The 20,029-nt window shown below is 32.6% G+C and overlaps 2 protein-coding genes across 4 annotated transcripts in view; both read right to left on the minus strand.

Annotated features, from left to right (window-relative positions):
* Positions 1-16,683, minus strand: part of LOC140442518 (uncharacterized) — a 40,948-nt gene extending 24,265 nt beyond the window's left edge. The window contains exons 1-3 of the mRNA XM_072533584.1: positions 16,225-16,683; positions 10,465-12,441; positions 3,073-3,411 (exon numbers count right to left, since the gene is read on the minus strand). Of these exons, the coding sequence (XP_072389685.1) occupies positions 3,073-3,411; positions 10,465-12,441; positions 16,225-16,241 (2,333 nt within the window). The 5' untranslated portion in view covers positions 16,242-16,683. The remainder of the gene's footprint in view (positions 1-3,072; positions 3,412-10,464; positions 12,442-16,224) is intronic.
* LOC140432661 (tubulin glycylase 3A-like) overlaps positions 1-20,029 on the minus strand; it is a 131,201-nt gene that overhangs the window by 65,264 nt on the left and 45,908 nt on the right. The gene's annotated exons all lie outside the window — the stretch shown is intronic.

Consider the following 20,029-nt stretch of genomic DNA (forward strand, 5'->3'; position numbering starts at 1 on the left):
AAAAAAATGTAATTCTCTTGAGTGTCAAATAACCGAGAATTTAATAACGGAATTAATCAATGTCTTGGCATTATGTTGAAATGTGTTTACACAGCAAAATGAAGACACAACAACCCTTAAATTTCTGCAACTATACAACGAAGCAAATACTTTCATTTTATAAGCTTCAATAAAAAACTAAAAATTCCGTCAGGAAGAACTGGAATACAAAGTAAACGTTTAACTTGCATGGTATGGAACATAGTCAGACCGCTGGGTACCTTCCTGTGTGCATGGAAGTTTGAATAGTTAAAAACTATTCTATCTTATGTAAAATTTTTCGAATACGAAGATGTAAGTTCCCCATTTCAAAAAGTTGTATCAATTTTTATAAACAATTTTTTTATAAATAAATTTCCAAATTTGAATATTTTAATTTACAACTAGTTTCATCGTAAAGTACGGCTAAAAATACTTAAAAAATGCTATACAGTATGTATGTAATTTAAAAACTTAAAATGGGCTATATCACACGAACAAAAGCTGATATTGAAATATGCTTGAAACCATTTATAGGATAGTAAGGGGGAACTAAAATAACATGAAAGAGAACTCACCCCCATCAACCCCCTAGACCCCACCCACCACAACTAAAAAAGTTTAAATTGCAAACCCCTACTTGTGATACATCATTGAAAAAACTATAAAAATGCTATCCAATGGTGTAAATAATAATTATACAGAGTGAAGCAATAATTATGAAACTTTGGCTTAAATGGAAAATTTAATGAGGTTTTGTTGATTCTGTTGATGACACTGTTTAATAATGATACAGGGTGTTAATATCATCCGGCTTACTATGACTTTTGTATTTGTAATAATAATAATAGCGTTTATTGTCCAACAGAATCCATTTATAGGACAAAATACAATACTAAAGTTAAATGATATATTAATAATTCATAAGTACTAACTAAATAACACATTTTTCGAGTATTTTACCTTAACATAAAGAAACTACTGAATCACCTAGGTAGATCTCAGCCATCCTAGTAAGCTGCTTTAAACTGCAGTGAAATATATCGCAGTAAGCACTTAAGTAATTATAATAGTTGCACATGAGGAATAGATGAGAATTTAACATAAGATTAGTTCTAGCTTGTGTATTTTTGAACGTAATCGAATTTCTCACTGGATAAGATGGAACGTTAAAATTTATTTGTCGAAGAATATCAGGGCAGTCAATGAGATTATGTAGTAGCTTGTACAGGAATATTAGGGAGGCATTAATTCGTCTAGATTCTAATGATACTACATCCAAACCGCTACACAACTCACTATTGCTGATGCCCCTCTTGGGATATATGCCGTTAATTTTGAAAGACAAAATTTTTAAAAATTTACGCTGCACCTGCTCTATAAGTCGGATATGTACATCATAAAAAGGTGACCAAATGACAGAGGCATATTCCAGTTTACAGCGTACAAAAGTGTAATAAAGTAATTTAATTGCCTTAGTGTTAGTGAGATCTCGACTATTTCTAATTATGAATCCATAAGATTTAAGTGCTTCTTTAACTTTTAAATTTACATGTTCAACAAAGGTGAGTTTATAATCAAATGTAACTCCAAGGCCTTTAATTTTATTTAAACGTTCAAGTTCATTGCCGTTGATAATATAAGGATGGTATAAATTAGACTGTTTCCTAGAATAACTAACTACTTTGCACTTATTGGCATTATGATTCAAATGATTTGCATTACACCATTCATGTACACGATTCAGTTCACTCTGCAAAAAATGACAATCATTAAGGTCGCTTATCAATGAATAAATCTTTAATTCATCGGCATAACATAAACATGGTGCAGAAATTGATTCACACAGATCGTTAATAAATAACAAGAACAATATTGGACCTAGATTAGAACCTTGTGGAACCCCTGAAGAAGCTAGGTACTTTTCCGATTTGTACCCATTATAAGCAACAAACTACGTTCTATTTGACAAGTAAGACCTCATAAAAGTCACGGCATCCACAGAAAGACCAAAGAGACACAATTTAGAAAGTAATACGCCGTGGTGAATTCTGTCGAACGCCTTCGTAAAGTCAGTATATATGACGTCAACTTGACTTCTATTATCTAGGGCCGCTGAGATATATTGTGTGACCATTAATAGGTTTGTCACAGTGGACCGGTTGGAGACAAAACCATGTTGATATTGAGACAGCTGATTACGAGTGCGTGAGTAAATACGATTAAACAAAACTATTTCAAAGACTTTCGATAGATTGCAAATAATGGAAATTGGTCTGTAGTTTTCTACCTGACCCTTTTTAAAAGTTTTGAATATTGGGCACACTTTTGACTCCTTCCGGAGACTCGGATATTCCTTGTTAAGAAGACATAAATTAAAAATTTTTAATAGTGGCACAGTTAAGGCACCTATGCAATCCTTAACCAAAAAGGATGGAATATTATCAGGTCCACACGTCATTTTGTCTTTCAATTTCTTACTAGCCAAAATTATCTCAGACTCTAAAATAGGATAAAAATTTAAGTAATCTGCGTTAATTGAGAAATATTTAGCCTTGAAATTAATATCTGATGACAGAAAATCACTCTTGAAAAATTCTGCAAACATATTCACAATATTTTGTGGGTCGGAGGTAGTAATGTCATTATATTTCATCACACCAGGAATTCTTGAACTATTATTTTTCGAATTTACGTACGACCAAAACTTCTTGGGGTTGATGGATAAAGCAATTTGGATATTCTCGACATATACATTGTAGGCCAAACAAATCACATTGATTTTTGAATTGTTTAAACTTTTTTCTAAACTTTTCTTTTAATTTGATGTTGTGAATGATATCAGCATCGAACCAGGGTGGGTATTTATGGCTAAAGTTTTTGTAAACTGGAATATACTTATTAAACACAGAAACAATCTTATCATAAAAGTTATTTAAAGTTTCATTAATGTCATTAGAAGTATCCAGAGAGTTCCAATCCGTTTCATACAGTTCTCGATAAAAAGCAGGAAAATTTGCTTTTTTAAAGTTGTAAAATTGCTCCAAACCATACCTAAATTTAGGCTCTTTTACAAATATATCCGTAAATGTTATTAGAAGAGCTGGGTGATGAGAGTCTTCATAGACCAAAGGTGAGTCATCATGCTTCACTTCACAAATGAAATGCGATAAGACCAAATCTAGCAGTCTACCCAAGTGATTAACAACATTGTTAAATTGTCTAAGGCCAGTAGAGCCCGCAAAACTTAAAACTACAGAAGTTTTGAAATCAGACATATCATTATCTATAAACCTTGAAACATTGAAATCGCCTAGTACTATGCAGTCATTATTTAAGTAATCAAATTGCCCTAAGCAATCGAGAAAATATTCAAAGTCTACCAAACTTAACCTATCAGGTAAATAAACAACAACTATATAAAAATATTTGTAACCAATCCGGCACTTGACAATAATAAGATCAATAAGTGGAAATTGTGCGTCGAGAGCCGTAATGTCCATTGTAATGCTATCTCCCAGATTACTATTTTTAATAAGTGTCCGTCGGATAAAAACTTAATTTGCCGTTTTTGCAAAACAAGTTGAAAACATCTGTTTTTTGGGTCCTATCGGATTCAATAATTTTTGGTTTATTTGAGAATTTTAAATGTCATTAGTTTTCATCATTTGTACGATCGGTACTGTCATTCAGCTGTAGTTGCCACGATAGTTTACAGTATACCTGAACGAGTGGAGATCATTAGATCATTAGATCACCAGTATTATTTACGAACAGCTCAAATATTTCATGAAAGGCACCCGGACAAAAATGTAAGTCACGTGTAAGTACGCGCTTTAGTTGAAAAGTTTAGAGAAACGAGATCAGTCCAAAATAAAAAAAGGGATACCTTAAGATTACTGAATAAAGCATCCCAAATTGAGGTCCTTGGAAATTTTGCAATAGAGCCTACTGCATCAACACGCCAAGTATCTGCGTGTAATGACAGGACTTTCACATGAGTCGATTAGAAAGGTGTTGAAATTACATAAGTTTCACCCGTACAAAACACAAATTCTTCACTTTTGTGAAATCATGACTGAAAGAATTAGCGTTGAACCGAGAATGTTAAAAAATATTTGTTTTACTGATGAATGTACTTTTTTGCTAAACGGTAATGTAAATGAACAAAACTGTCGGTACTGGAGTGATGCGAACTGAATGTTTGGGCAGGAATATTAGGCGATGCTATAATTGGCCCGCTGTTCATACCAGACAATTTAAGTGGCAACATTTATCTCGATATGCTGGAAAACACCATCGAACCTTTAATTGTGCATGAATTAGATAAACAAAGGGACGATCAAGACAACCTAGCTCTAGACGAAGATTTGCTGTACTTCCAACGAGACGGAGCACCTCCACCAGTTAGGCACTTTTTGGATACTAATTATTCGAATAAATGGATTGGATAGAGAGGTCCTATTGAGGTCCTACCGCCACCTGACTTTTTTCTATGGGGTTACCTCAGTCAGTTGTTTATAAAACTCAACCTTCGTCACTTGGGGAATTGCGAGAAAGAATTACTCAAGCATGCTGCGCTATTACTAAAACAACATTTGCCAAAGTTCGTGCAAAATTTAAAAATGGTCTGTATTATTGTTTACAAAACAACGGAACCCACTTTGAACATTTACTTAATTGACATTTTTAACAAATTTGTAGTTCAACAAAAACCTCATTAAATTTTTTATTTAAGTCAAATGTTCACAATTATTGCTTCACCCTGTTTAATTATTATTGGTTGTTGTGTGGTTGGTGTAAAACTTGTAAAAATTTACACAACAAAGTTAAGAATAACAAACCATGAAAAATTACTTTTAAATAGTTTAAAATTAGTGGATAATTTTTTTTAACAAAAGCTTAAAAGTGACTCATAAAATTAAAATTAAAATTAGTGGAAAATACAACATTAATAACACTGGTAAACACACAGTTTGCTGCCGGAAATTTTTTTACTGTTTCTAGGTAATTTGGGTCTGCTGAATTCAAAAATGCCACCAGATTTGCTCCATCAGATCGTTTTCAGGAAATACAACAGATCACATTTCTAACATATACGGTAATTTAACGCAGCACTAGTTACATATATGTAGTGCTGCTACCAATTAAATAAACAAAACACTAATAAAAAGTAAGATATTTATTGTACAATAATGTACTTACGAAAATCATCACACATATCTGCCAAAAAAACTTAACTTTTCATCTAACCTTACCAGCATTGCAGCACAAATCTGCTATTCAGCGTCACCTAAAAACGTCCTTTTATATGATTTTCTTGCAAAGGCTTTAAAAGGACGGCCCCTTTGAAGACTCCAGCAGTAATCCGCCATCATGTGAGTGTCCCATCTCCCCTGATACCTCTCTTCCATTATTTTGATATCTTGGTGGAAGCGTTCCCCTTGTTCCTCACTAAGGTCACCAAGATTTTCTGGGAAACGGAAGTGGCGGTGGAGGTAATGAATTTTAATACTCATATGACAACCGTGTTTGTTAAAATTGTTGAGCATTTCTTCCACTATATCCCGGTAATTTTCCGATTTATTGTTTCCAAGAAAATTTTGCACAACTTTCACAAAAGAGCACCATGCATTACATTCAATTTCAGTCATCGATTTTGTAAAATGCGAATCTTTTATAAGTTGTCGTATCTGAGGCCCATAAAATATTCCGGCTTTCAATTTTTCTTTACTAAGTGCAGGGAATTTGCTGACCAAGTATTCAAAACAAGGACGATTCTGGTCTAGGGCCTTTACAAATTGTTTCATCAGCCCTAGTTTAATATGTAACGGAGATAATATTATTTTCTCTCGGTCCACCAATGCTTCGTTAACTACATTAGCTTCTCCTTGAACTAATGCATCTCTGCGATGCCATTTTCTTCTACTCCAGTATTGGTCCTTAGTCCTGCTATCCCAAAGACAGAGGAAACAAGGATATTTTGTAAAATCAACACAGATCGCCCACTGATGTTGGTCATAATTAATATTTTTTAGCACCAGCGAAATTGTTTTATATTCTTCTTTCATTTTTGTAGAATGTCCAATTGGTATACTTTCATATTTGTTGCCATTATGTAAAAGGACACACTTTAAACTTCGTTTGGAACTTTCGATAAAAAGACGCCAGTGACCTGATGTATATTCCGATACACCAGATCACTTAGCTCTTCCTGAGTAAAGAGTTCAGGACGTGTTGACTCCTCTTCAAAATCACTGTCGTCTTCCTCAAATCTATTAGTCTGTAGTTCGTCAGATAACGTTTAGACATTATCCTCTGATAACGTAGGTAGACAGCTAAATATTGGAATGGGTATCTGTTCAAGCTGATGTGGGATTGGTCTTATTGCTAAATCCAGGTTAGGATATGTCCACGTATGTCGATTGTTACGATTAATGCCCTTTATATTCACAAGACAGAAATAGCAATCGTCAAAATGATTTTTTGGTTTCCTCCATACCATTGATACACCAAACTTTAAACATTTTCGTTGTCCTTTCGTCCACTGTCGCAAGTTTTCAAGACAAGTTTTGTACACTACATGTGGAGCCCAGGATTTATCTTGATCTCCTAAATGAACACCAAAATAGGCCCTTTTTATAAAATCACAAACTGGTTTTCTACTTTCCTTTACAACGTACTCGGCACATATGTAGCAAAAAACGTCTGGGTTATTCACACAACAACGCCTGCTTGTAGAAGCCATGGTTTTCAGTTATCAAAAACAAACTCTTGCAACGAAACTCAAGTTCAAACTAAATTTTACAATAGAATGCAGTTGACTTTATAGGAATTGATTAAGGCCGTTTCAGAGAAAATACTATGCTAATTTCAAGTTATGGGCATTTCCGAAAAGTACACTTTAATTAGAAGTCATTAGTATGTATTTGTATTAGAATTTGTTAAGTTGGTTTATAAACATATTGCAGTTATAGTGGCGGAATATACAGAAATGTAAGAATATTTAAGTATTTGATGAGTATGTTATATCTCGAAAACTAGAGCTGATACAAAGAAAAGGTTTGTATTTTTGGAATCAGCACAGATAAATTAACCAAAATTAGTTGATTTTTTTTCGACAGCAAGACAAGACTTTTGTTGGGCTGTGTAATATAACATAAAAACGATGAGAACAGCGACAAAAAACCAAGTCATAATAAGTAGAATATCAGAGAACACATGGGTAGAGCATTTTGAAAACTTATTAACAGAGAGAAGAGAAAGGTTTCAACAGACAAATGAACAAGTGGAAGTAGAAGGAAGGATAGAAATATCAATAGAACAAGTGAAAAAAGCAGTTAAGGGAATGAAATTAAGAAAATCTCCAGGCTCAGACGGAATACATCCAGAGTTGATTAGGTATGGATCATCAAAACTATTTGAAATGATCCGAAAATTATTCAAAAGATGCTTAAACGGAGAAGAAGTTCCAGAAGAATGGAGACAATCGTATATCTCTTTAATACACAAGAAAGGTACAAAGACGGATCCTAAAAACTATGGAGGGATCGCAGTGATTGCTAGTATAGGCCGGCTATACTCAAAAGTACTACGAAACCTGATAGAAAATGATATTAAAGACAAACAACCCGACGCACAAGCGGGATTTAGGGCCGGACGCTCCACTATGAATAATATTTTCACATTAAAAATTGCAATGGAAAAACGAGTGCAGAAAAATACAGAAACCCATATAGCTTTAATATATTTGGAAAAAGCATATGACAGTGTACCGATCCCCCAACTATGGATAGAAATAAGTAACTTGAAAATAAACCCAATTCTTATTAACGCCACTCAAAAATACTAAGAACAAAACTTTGCGATTTTCAAACAACAAAGGGACTAAGACAAGGCTGCTGTCTGTCAACCACCTTATTTAAAATCTATGTGGACAAATTCTTAGTGAAATGGGTAAAAAAATGTAGAAACATGGGAATAACGGTGGAAGAAAACACGCTATATACACTTTTCTTTGCAGATGACAAGGTAGTAATTGCCGAAGATAGCTACGATCTTAGCTTTATGGTAAGGAAACTATAAGAAGATTGTGAGGTGGCAGCTTTAAACATGAATATGACAAAATGTGAATATCTCTCAGTGGGAACAGATGAAGTATGTGACCTAGTCTTGAAAGACGACAAAATCAAAGGCGTGCAATCCTGCAAATATTTGGGGGTCATTTTCAACAAGAAGGGAAATAGCGCAGATGAAATCAGGGAAATAATAAACAAGGGCAGAGCAGTGACCCATGCCTTAAACTCTCTTCTCTGGCATAAAACAATTCGACAAACCAAAGAACACATTTACGGTAGTATAGTCCAAAGTATTACACTTTACGGTTCGGAAGTATGAGACGTTACCAAAGCTAATAGCAACAAACTTATGACGACAGAAATGGATTAACTGAAATGAAGCTGCGGTAGATCGAAACTGGAGAGTTAGAAAAGAACAAATAAGAAACGAAATGAAAATGGAGCGAAATATCAATGATGAAATAGAAAGAAAACAATTACATAAAAACATAAAAGTAACAAAACATAAATATAATTAATTATGTTAAAATGAATATACATTTTTTATACACTAAATTTAAACTAGTAGTGCTATTTATTATAAATTGGAATGTATATGTTACGCTCATCGGACAATGTCCGAAATTTTGACTCATTTCGCGATGTGGACAACGTGAACTACTCATGTAGCGGAGTGAGCATTTTATTCGAAAAATGGCCGAAGCGAAATACCCAGAAGGCGTTATGCATATTAACAAAGATTTGAGTTTTTAGAACAGCAATATTTGCTGATGAAACCAAAATAACTTAAATCCAACTAATTGTCGAAACCAATTTTGATTTGGTTTCGACAATTATTTTCCGGATTTATGATCAGATGTCGCTATTGCGTCCATATCGAAGCCATTTTAGTGTTGCTTTTACTACGACAGGAAAGATTGTTTTCACGTTCAGAGCGTTTGTAAATAGCCGCTCCGTCGATTCCTTTTAGGATGAAATGCGTATAAGCGGATATACAGAACTTGTTTGAGTCCAATGGAAACATATCTGTATGGGGAAAGCCAAATGAAGAACTAAAATTAAAAAATATGAAAGTTACGGTAAGTCACGGTGAAGGCGGGGTCATAATGTGCAGGTGTATGTCGTTCATAGGAGTAGCATGCATTTTATTGAAGTAAATATGAAACAGTACATGTATTTGGATATACTAAGGCAGCATCTCGCCACTAGTGCTCAAAAATTTAGGTATCAATAACAATTACCGCTTGTATCAGGACAACGATCCAAAACACACGTCATATCACACGAAATGTCATTAAAACACCAGCCCAGTCACCAGATTTAAATGGTATTAAAAATGTGTGGCTGGCATTAAAAAAAAAGTAAATAATACCCCAATATTAAATAGAAATGAATTGAAAGTAAAAATTACTGAAGCTTGGGACCCAATTTTCCCAGAGTACACTAGAAAGTTGTTGGAATCAACGCTTAGACGATTACAGGCTGTAATTGATAATGAAGGGGGATTTACAAAACATAAGCAATCATTTTTCAATGCGTCGAGTTTGTTTTCTTTATTAATTTTTTTGTTTTAAAGTTTGCATTATTTTAGCGGTGACATCAAAATCATACACAAAATAACTAAATGTTTATGTTATACATAGTATGTTATCGGCCGAATCTTTCGAAATGTGGTGTTATAGGCGCATCTTACGTATATCCTGGGTTGACAGAGTTACTGATGTGGAGGTCCTGCGTAGAATGGGGAAAGAATGTGAAATTCTCATGACCGTCAAAACTAAAAAGTTGGAATATCTAGGACATGTATTGAGAAATCAAGAACGTTACGGCCTTCTCCAGCTGATTCTCCAAGGGAAGGTAAATGGTAAGAGAGGACCGGGAAGAAGACGCATTTCCTGGCTTCAAAATTTACGAAAGTGGTATAACACGACTACCACTGAACTGTTCCGCGCTGCAATAAACAAAGTAAAGATAGTCGTGATGATCGCCAACATCCGGAACGGATAGGCCCTTTAAGAAGAAGATAGTATGTTATATTAACAAGTATGTTATATTTAAAACCCAAAAAATAGCTTATGCTATTTTAGAAGACCTATAGTAATTTAATTTTAGTACGTAATTTTTTTCTAATAAATATGAAGCCATTGGTACAAGCTAGTTTTATTGAGTAGCGACTGCATCATTTAAGATGAGAGCCACTGTAGGTAAATACGTTGTCTGATTGTCCTCTTTAGTATAAATAAATACATGTTCTAAATATTATCTAATTATACTGGGTTAACTACAATTTACGGTCCTTTATAAATATTTACAAAATAGTTAAAAACACCCTGTACATACACATATACACACACAATCTTATCCTTACGGTATACTATTTGTGTCTAAAAGTTCAACTTGTTCCCTAGAGAGAAGATTTTTTTTGTTGTAATTGAAATATATTTGAACAGCTTTAAACGCTACTAAAATTATCAAGAGAACAATTATTATAGACAACATTGAAAGCATAGGAGAATAGTCATTTCTTTGGTGTTCAGAGTTACTATGAAAATATTCAGCAGTACCACGATCTTTTTGTTGAATATCATCAAATTTTGCATTTAAATTTTCAAAGTACTTATAAAAAGTGCTATTTTGAAAGCCTTTATTAAAGTAGTTAAACATGCTGCTATTTTCAAAAGAGTCAATGAAATCATCTTTGGATTTTTCTAGTTTAGTCAAATATTTAACAAGATAAGTACCGTTGAAATCGTTGTTGAAGTAGTTGTAAAGACTTCTGTTAAAATCTCTGGTCGAGTTTTCGTTAGCTTTTAAACTTTCCAGATATTTATAGAACAAACTGTTTTTAAAATCTTGATTGAAGTACTTTAGCATGTCAGTGCCATTAAAATTTAGCGTACTAATATTTTTCAGTCCTTCCAGGTACTTATAAAAGTTGCTATTCTTAAAATCTTTGTTAAAATAGTCGTACATGAGGCTTTTGTCGAACTGAAGGCTCTCGGATTTCTCAAGCTTTGCCGAAATTGTTGTCTCCAAATATTTTATAACATCCTCTTTAAGCTTTGCCTCAGGATTTACTTCTGGCAATGTTTCTTCTTTGCAAGCAATGCCGTCAATATTTGATCCAATAGTTGCTGTACCTTTAAACATTCTATTTTTAAAATCATGAATTGCTTCTACCAAATTTTCACAAGTGAAATCATTACTATCTATGTTTATAATGTTTAATCCGTGAATGTCGCTCAATAGTTGTTTACTATTAATGTTTGTGATTTTATTGTTATTGATGTATATAGATGTTAGTGCCGACAATGAGTGCAAGTATCTTTTAAGGGTCGTGAGCTTGTTGTACGACAAATCTAAACTTTGCAAAAGATTTAAATGGTCCAGTACTCCATAATTCAAGTAACTTATCTTATTATGTGACATGTTTAAAAATGACAAGTTTGTTAAATTTACAAATAGGTTAACAGGAATAAAGGACAGATTATTTCCCGCTATACTTAACCATTCCAATTTGGTTAGTTTTGAAATATTCATTATGTATTTTTCATTCAGCAAATTATAACTAACATCCAAAGTTGTTAAAGCTGCACTGAATGAGCAAGCATCGGCAAGTAAATATTTTATTTCATTATTACTAGCATTAAGATTATGTAACCCTGAGAGGCATACATTAAAAAATGTCAACTTATTATTTGAAACATCTAAAGTATTAATTTCGCCATTAAACTTGCTCAAATTTATAAAGGAAATATTATTATCACTTAAATTTAACATCTTAAAGTAATTGTTTTGGCCTAACACCACGCTATCAAAAGATTTTAAAGCATTTTCTGACAAATTTAATGACGATAAGTAAATAATGCCTGTTAAAAAATTGGGATCTATGTTGCTGATTTTATTTTTACACAGATCAAGAGATTTTAACTGAACTAAAGAGTTGAATATTCCTTGGGATATATTTACTACTTGGTTGTTATGTAAGTCTAGTTGCTCTAAATTGTGGAGACCAGCAAAAGCACCAGGTTGTATAGTATTGATAAAGTTTCCCGATAGTTTTAAATATGTCGTGGAGGGTACTTTTACAAATGCTGCAGGTGTTACATCGGAAATATTTGAATGTGAAATCTCTATTCTTGTACAATCATTACAAGATACATCTTGAAAAGGAAGACGAACATCTTGACAACTAGCATGCTGCTCTATCTTATACGACACTTGATATGACCTGTATCTACTATATCTATCTGGATCTTCATATCGAAATTGATTTATGTGACAAAATGCTCTGCAGATTTTAATATTGGATACCAAAAAAACTGCTCCAATAAAAGTTGACCATCTGCAAACAATTAAGTGTTATTTTGTTAGTATTACAGTACCTCCACTGATTCGTTTAATGTTACCTCTACTGCAGCAAAAATCGAGTAAATGGCTTTTAAATGAAACTTTAAAAATTCCCCCAACAAATATAAATAATAAACAGATCATCAGAACATAACTTTTAAACTAATTACAAAGGTCCTTGTACCAAGATATCTAACAAATGTTTGGAAAACAAATTGTGTACAACTTTATTCATATTTAAAGAATATTTAAAAGATTATCGGAATTTCATGCGTGACTCGTAGTGGCGGAATACGGATAATAATACATTGATTGATAGAGTGGTCCTTACAGTAGACAGTCTGTCTTGTACAGAAAAATTAAAATAGAGTGCGACATAATGTTGTACTTTAGTCGCATTTGTACTGTGTTTGCCAGACCATGCTGGACATGATACTGATAGAAATGGTGTTCAGACATCAAACGTCCGTTTAGATTTTCAGGTAAGGACTATTCCATGCGGAACACAACTACAAACTAGAAAAATCCGGATAGAAGCTCATTATTATTAAAAGGATACAGTTGATAGATGAGCTTAAAAAAAGAAAGACTAAATTGCTTTCATTTAAGACACGAACTAGAAAGGATAATGGGAAGCAGAACTAAATGAAGGATATAAATTGTGTTCTGTAGGGAAAAGTAGGTCTAGTAACCTGATTTACCTCAGCAGCTTAGGTAGAGTTGAACACAATACCCAAAATATTATAATAATAAGTAATGCTCAAGAATAATAATACAAAAGTCACCAACACGGATATTGACTGATATAACTATAACTTCAAAGAACCAAACAATAAAGAGAAAATGTTATATATAAAAGAAGAAATGTTATAGAAAAGAGAAAATGTTATAAATATATATATATATATATATATATATATATATATATATATATATATATATATAACTAACTTATCAGTTTTTTAGTTTAATACATGTTCATATCAATTAAATGAGTCAGTGAATTTGTAGGTATTTCATAATATAAGATAAAAATAATTAGCAATGTCAGTGTGTGTCAAAAATATTTTGTATAAAATACAATCTCCTGAAAATTTGTTCACATCAAGAGTAGGTAATGTTTTTTTTTAGAAATTAATCCGGTTCCCAAATACAAGGTATTTAAAACTTGTACACCATATTTTAATTATTTTAAGGCAATAATTTTAAATGAAAAATCCTATAGTTTAACTACAAAAAATTAATTGTCTTTCAAATGTTATTAGGATCTTTATACTTACATTTAATATTCTTTGAATTAATTTGTGGTTTAATCCTAACGATAAGTTTCGTTTGAGAAACAAAAATTGCCTTGACAATATGAATGTAAGTCTTTTTATCTCAAATTAAGTCTGGCAAATATGCAGCTGAAGCAAAACTACCAAATGTAGTTAAAAACCTCAAAGCGTTCTTTAATAGCAGAGACCTGGTGCAGTTTGAATTGTTGTGCTAGTGCGGTGCAGAAAACAAAAGAAAAGCAATGCATTGTATATTTCCAAAATAATTTCTCCCAATATGACAGAAAGTGAAGATAGGATGTATAGTAACTCGACTCACTCTCGGTGCCATATCTATTCCGGGTCGAATGGTGTGAAATATGCTTCCTGCTGTTAAGCTGTGACGGATTTGGTATATTGCAGAAACTGTGCGACTAAATCCAAGTTTAAACTAAATTTAAGAAAGTGTCAAAGAATTGTAACATGGAACGTTCAGAGAATCCTGAATGAAAAGCTACAAATAATTGAAAAATAAATTGGCAAACCACAATATTTCGGTATTGAGATTCTTAGAAACTCACTGGAACAGTAAAGGTCATTTTAAAACCACTGCTAGTAACGTCGTCTACCTTTCAGACAAATAATGCAAGAACAAATGAAGTCGCAATAATTGTACCCTCCTAACTTAGCGACTGCGTGATTGAATATAATACTATCGATGACAGAATAATATTCATTAAAATGCGAATATTCACGAAGACACTTTATACAGAGATACGTTCCTATAACTGCTGCACAAGATCAAGACATTGACAGGTTCTGTGGACGTCTAGAAGAAACTAGAAGAAAGAAGAAAGTAAAGTAGTCACCATCCTAGGAGATTTCAACGACAAAGTAGGGTCATCTAAACAAAATATTAAAGGAGTATATATTCTAGTATAAGAAGAAAATATTAAAGGGTAGCAGTGGACTAAGTTAGAAAAATGCGAGAGGTGACCATCTTGTGAAGTTCTGTGTACAGTATCATCTTGTAATTATATACATGTTTTATCCAATCATTCCACGTAGGTTGTCCACATGATGTTCCCTAAATGGACGAACAAGAAATCAAATAGGTTGCATCCTAATAAGATCAAGATGAAAATCCTCGGCTATCAATTGTAAAACATACACGGGTGCAGATTGGGGAAGTGAACAATAACGAAACTACAGCAGAAAATCTATAGCCCTCCGACTACTCAGAGAACCTACTGTCTTGCTCCGGGAGAGTACCAGGAGAAATAGTCCAGTCACTAGGTGACAAAGGATCTATTCTATCTGTTTCACTGTTTGGAATTCGGGAAAATGACTATCTAATTGGTGTACCTTAATTTATATTTCAGTACCATATAAAAAAGCAGCCACTATCAGATGAGAAAACTACCGTAATTGTCACCAATAACACGTGAAAGTAAAATCGTGTTGCATATTATCAAAAACAGATTAAAAACTTAACAAAATTATCAAATACCGTAGGAACAAGCGGAGTTTGTAAAGGGAAATGTTACATATTAGCAAATCCTGAACTTAGCTCAACTATTGAAACGTCGAGAGAATTTCAAGTACATAAATATGATAATATGCTTTGTTGACTACCAGAACACATTTTAATAGAGATGGGCACGTCGATACACCTGATGACACTTATTAAAAATCTGTACCAGTCCAATATGGCAACAGTACTACTAGATTAGAAGTTTTCAAGGTAATTCAGATTAGAGAGAATGGTTAGACAAGGATGTGTTTTATCACTTGTCTTATTCAATATGTATGGTAAATATGTCATAAGGATAAATATAGCAAACATCTTCAACTATCTCGTATGTGGTATAACTAACGATGGTAACTACGAAGTAGGAGATTGGAGACGCATTTGAATGACAAAAAATGCTTGGACTCAATTCAATCGCAATTTTAAGTTTACACTACTATTGACCTACCTAAATCTATCTCCAAATGCTATCCAGACTAGACAGTAAACTAATTAATATATCCAGCTAAAGTTTTGAGGGTTCGTTAAGCACTTTAAATTTCCTCTATAAGAGCAACCATAAAAATGTTTAGCAAAGTTATAAACAATTAAAGATATTACTTTATTTAGCTGTTTTGCTATTGAGGCAACATTAATTTAAAAACATTTAGAATACTTTTTTTTGAAGGTTTTTCTATCTCTTAACAGACAAAAAATATACTTATATTAATGAAACACTCGTCAAATTCTTGGATTTTGCGATGTACTCAATACGGTTATATTTTGTTTATTTCCCTGGAGCAGTGCTGCGTAGGCTACAATGGAAAGTGCCTCAATGATTTAAACACTAAACTGAAAAACTTTTTACTGCTCTCCTTCTGTGACTACTCCTTTTGTGAATAGAAGGCAAATTGTAATATATTGGATAAAAATAACCACACACAGACACTACAAATTACAAATAATAGTTGGTATCTTTTTCAAAAATTTATAAGAAAACTTAAAAAATTACCTCGAAAACAGAATCATGTCTCTTTGAATACACAGTACATTAATTTAAGTTAAAATTTAAACTAGCCAGCAAAAGGATATTCAGATATTTATATTTGTAGATTATTTCTATCTTATCTTATTAGTTAATTTGCAGCTATTGCATTTTACATTGTAAGAGATAATTTTGTACATTATCTGTAAATAAATACGTCGCCATAAACAAACTGAAAGTACCTACAAACAGTCCATTCTATCAACAACATTTGATTGTGAATCCCAGGACGATGAACTGTCTAATTCCTCTTAATTCGAAAATAAAGTAGTTTTATTGAACGAAAATAACTGAACCAAAAAAAACATCTTTTCCAAAATCTATGTTAAAAAAACCACATTTTAATTTTATCATTTTTGTCATTTTAGACAACTAATAATTTTTATAGTTTTCTGGAATTTTTGCGTAGAATACCGAAATATAAACTCATTAATGCATGGGTGGTATTAAAAAATACATATATATATATATATATATATATATATATATATATATATATGTATATATATATGTATATATATATATATATATATATATATATATATATATGCTGTCACTATTTTTCCGGGTTTGACTCCGCGTTGTAAAATGCTGGTTTTCTTGAAAACCATTGTTTTGGCGACGTTTCGGCAAGGTCTCACTTGCCATTCTCAAGCCTGGTGGATCTACTTCTCGTCGTTACTCGATTAGTACTGGTCAACTGGGCATTTCGGCGCTCGTTTATATATATATATATATATATATATATATATATATATATATATATATATATATATATATATATATATATATATATATATATATATATATATATATATATATATATATATATATATATATATATATATATACAAAAGGCCTACCCTATAATATAGCCTAGTAAATGCCAAAGACATTTAGTTTTTTTAGATCTTGGACAGATGGTGCCACGGTTATTAGCGCGTTAGTTAATAAAAGCGTTAGTTAATAAAAATAATACATTAGATCTAATATAAAACATATGTTTTCATTCACATTAATTATGTGTCGACTGAGCGGATAATAAATACTTAAATTAGTATATTCTTTTTATTTGAGAATTACTATTTAGATATATAAGCATTTAATATATTAATAGAAAGAGTACTGGCAAACGCAAATGCTTGTTTGGTTTGTATGTACCGGGTGTTACAATAAGCCGATCTCTCGGCTTTATATCAGAAAATATTCATGTTATAACTTTAGGAGACAACATTCCTTAGTAAAAGTGGTCAAGAGAAATCGCTGGAAATAACTTTCAAGTTTCTGGGTTAACCGCTAGAGGGCGTAACCTGTGAAGAAAACTTTGAAAAGCAGTTTTTTGGGCAATATGCCCAATTATACCAAGTGTTAAATAAGTAAACTAGAAAGAGGCCTAAATTCTGCACAAAGTTGTTCAAGTACTTTTCTTTATTTTTGTATTTTTTTTTACTTTTCTTTACTTTTTTTATTTTTTCAAATAAAGGGTGGGGGAGAGTGGGAAAGTATTTGTGGATAAATATCTATAACTTTGATTTGGATCAACCGATTTTAACGAAATTAGTGTCATTAGAAAGAGTGTGGATGAATTAATTTACATCTAGTATAAAATTATATTGCATTTAGTTTTAATTGTCATGGGTAGAGGGTACTTTCGAATAGAAAAAATTAAAATTTGTTTTTCTTCAAAATGTTTAATGGAAACACCTATTTATTGTAAATTTTACAGACATTCATATCTCGAGTTCGACAATAGCTTTTGTCGAACTCGAGATATGAATAAAAACGCATAAACATAAATAAGTATAGTATTGACTCACCCTGTATTCTAAATTAAATTAAAAAATAAGTCAGTAATTACTTTCAAATTTTTTTATAGCAGAAGAATCTTAATGTTGATACTTATTTTGACCATTGTTATTTCATATGATTAATAATAGTTTTTTTGAAACTAAGTAGGCTACGACAATGAATTTGACGGGGAGTTCATATTGTTTATTTATTGACAGCAGTCAAAACATTGTTAAATCAGTACTAATAATTCGTAATGAGTATATCAAATGCAGAATTGTATGATATGATTGGAGTTTATTTCGAATGTCACCAAAATGCCGCTATTGCCTCACGTATATATTCTGTAAGATATCCTAACAGGAGACATTATGGCAAAGAAGTATTTGAAAGAAAGGCAAGAAGATTAAGAGAAACTGGTAGTTTTTATCGTCCTTGTTTTAAACGACGTAGTAGAGGTATGACCGAAGATAATTCAATCAATGTTCTTGCTTTAATTCAACAAAATCCACATAAGTAGTCGGCAAATCTCTATAGAATTAAACATACCCAAAACTACTGTTCTAAGGATTTTAAAACATCACAGGTTGGTATTTCATATTATAAAGTGAACGTTTAGAAACTTGGAATTTCCTTTAAACTTTAGATTCAACTGTTATTTTAATATTCCGATAAAAACGGCAACACGGCGCTTTTATCCTTTTATCCGTTTCTTAAAAAAAATTATGCACGATTTATCTTGTGAAACAATTGTGGATTTTTCAAGATTTTTTGAGTTTTAGTGAATATCATAATCATCATCAGTGGTATTACAGCTCGTTATGAGCCGAAGCCTTCTTCAGAACAATCTTCCATTCGCCCCTGTCTCTGACAAATCTTCTCTATGCTTTAACTCCGATTATCTTGATACATAAGTTTTGGTCTTCCTCTGGCTCGTCTTCCCACTGGTCCTCTTCGGTCGAAAATTTTTCTGATCGTTGCATCTTCATCTCGCCTAATTATATGTCCTATCCATCGAATGCGTGCTAATTTAATACATTTTTCAATGCCAGGTTCCCCAAAACTTCTATATAACTCAAAGTTGTAGCGCCTACGCCACAAACCCTGTTCTTGGATTCCTCCATATATTTTCCTTAGAATTTTTCTCTCGAAACGTTTAAGCAATTCTTGGTCATTCTGTGTGACCACGTTTCAGATCCGTATGTTAACACTGGCCTTATTAGTGTTTTATATATGGTAACTTTAATTTTTCTGGGTAGTTTTGGGGCCATATGTTTCCTTAAGCCATAATAGCATTGATTGGCAAGCACTATTCTTCTTTTAATTTCTTTGCTGGCATTGTTGTCTTTGGTCAGCAGCGAGCCTAGGTAGACGAATGTGTCCACACCTTCCAGTTCTAGATCATCAATTAAGTTTTAAGTAATCAGTTTTAGTAAATATAGAGGTTTCTTTTTCACCAATATTTGTTGTGCTGTTTTTAGACTGCATGCTTATCATGTAGTTCCCCACCAAGCTTTACATGAGAGAGATTTTGATGCAAGGCTGGATTACTGCAATTGGATGTAAGGTCTGCTAGAAGAACAACCGCATATCATGTCAAAGATTTTATGGACAGACGAGGCTACGTTTAATAGTGCGGGTGGTGTTAATCTGCATAATATGCCTTATTGGGCTAAAGAAAATCCGCACTGGATACATAAGGTGCATTTTTAAGGCAGATGGAGTCTTAATGTTTATTGTGGTATAGTCGATGGAAAGATCGTAGATCCATACTTCTTTGATAGAACTTTGAATGGCAAAACATATTTGGATTTTCTGGAAAATCAGTTGCCTGTTTTATTGGAAGATATTTCCTTACAAACAAGAAGAGGTATGATATTACAACATGACGGGTGTCCTGCGCACTTTTCCAGACGAGTTCGAGATTATTTGTATGCAAGTTATCCAAATAAATGGATTGGAAAGGGAAGTATATTTTCATGGT

The sequence above is a fragment of the Diabrotica undecimpunctata genome, chromosome 1 (assembly GCF_040954645.1).
Source record: "Diabrotica undecimpunctata isolate CICGRU chromosome 1, icDiaUnde3, whole genome shotgun sequence".
Classification (NCBI taxonomy): domain Eukaryota; kingdom Metazoa; phylum Arthropoda; class Insecta; order Coleoptera; family Chrysomelidae; genus Diabrotica; species Diabrotica undecimpunctata.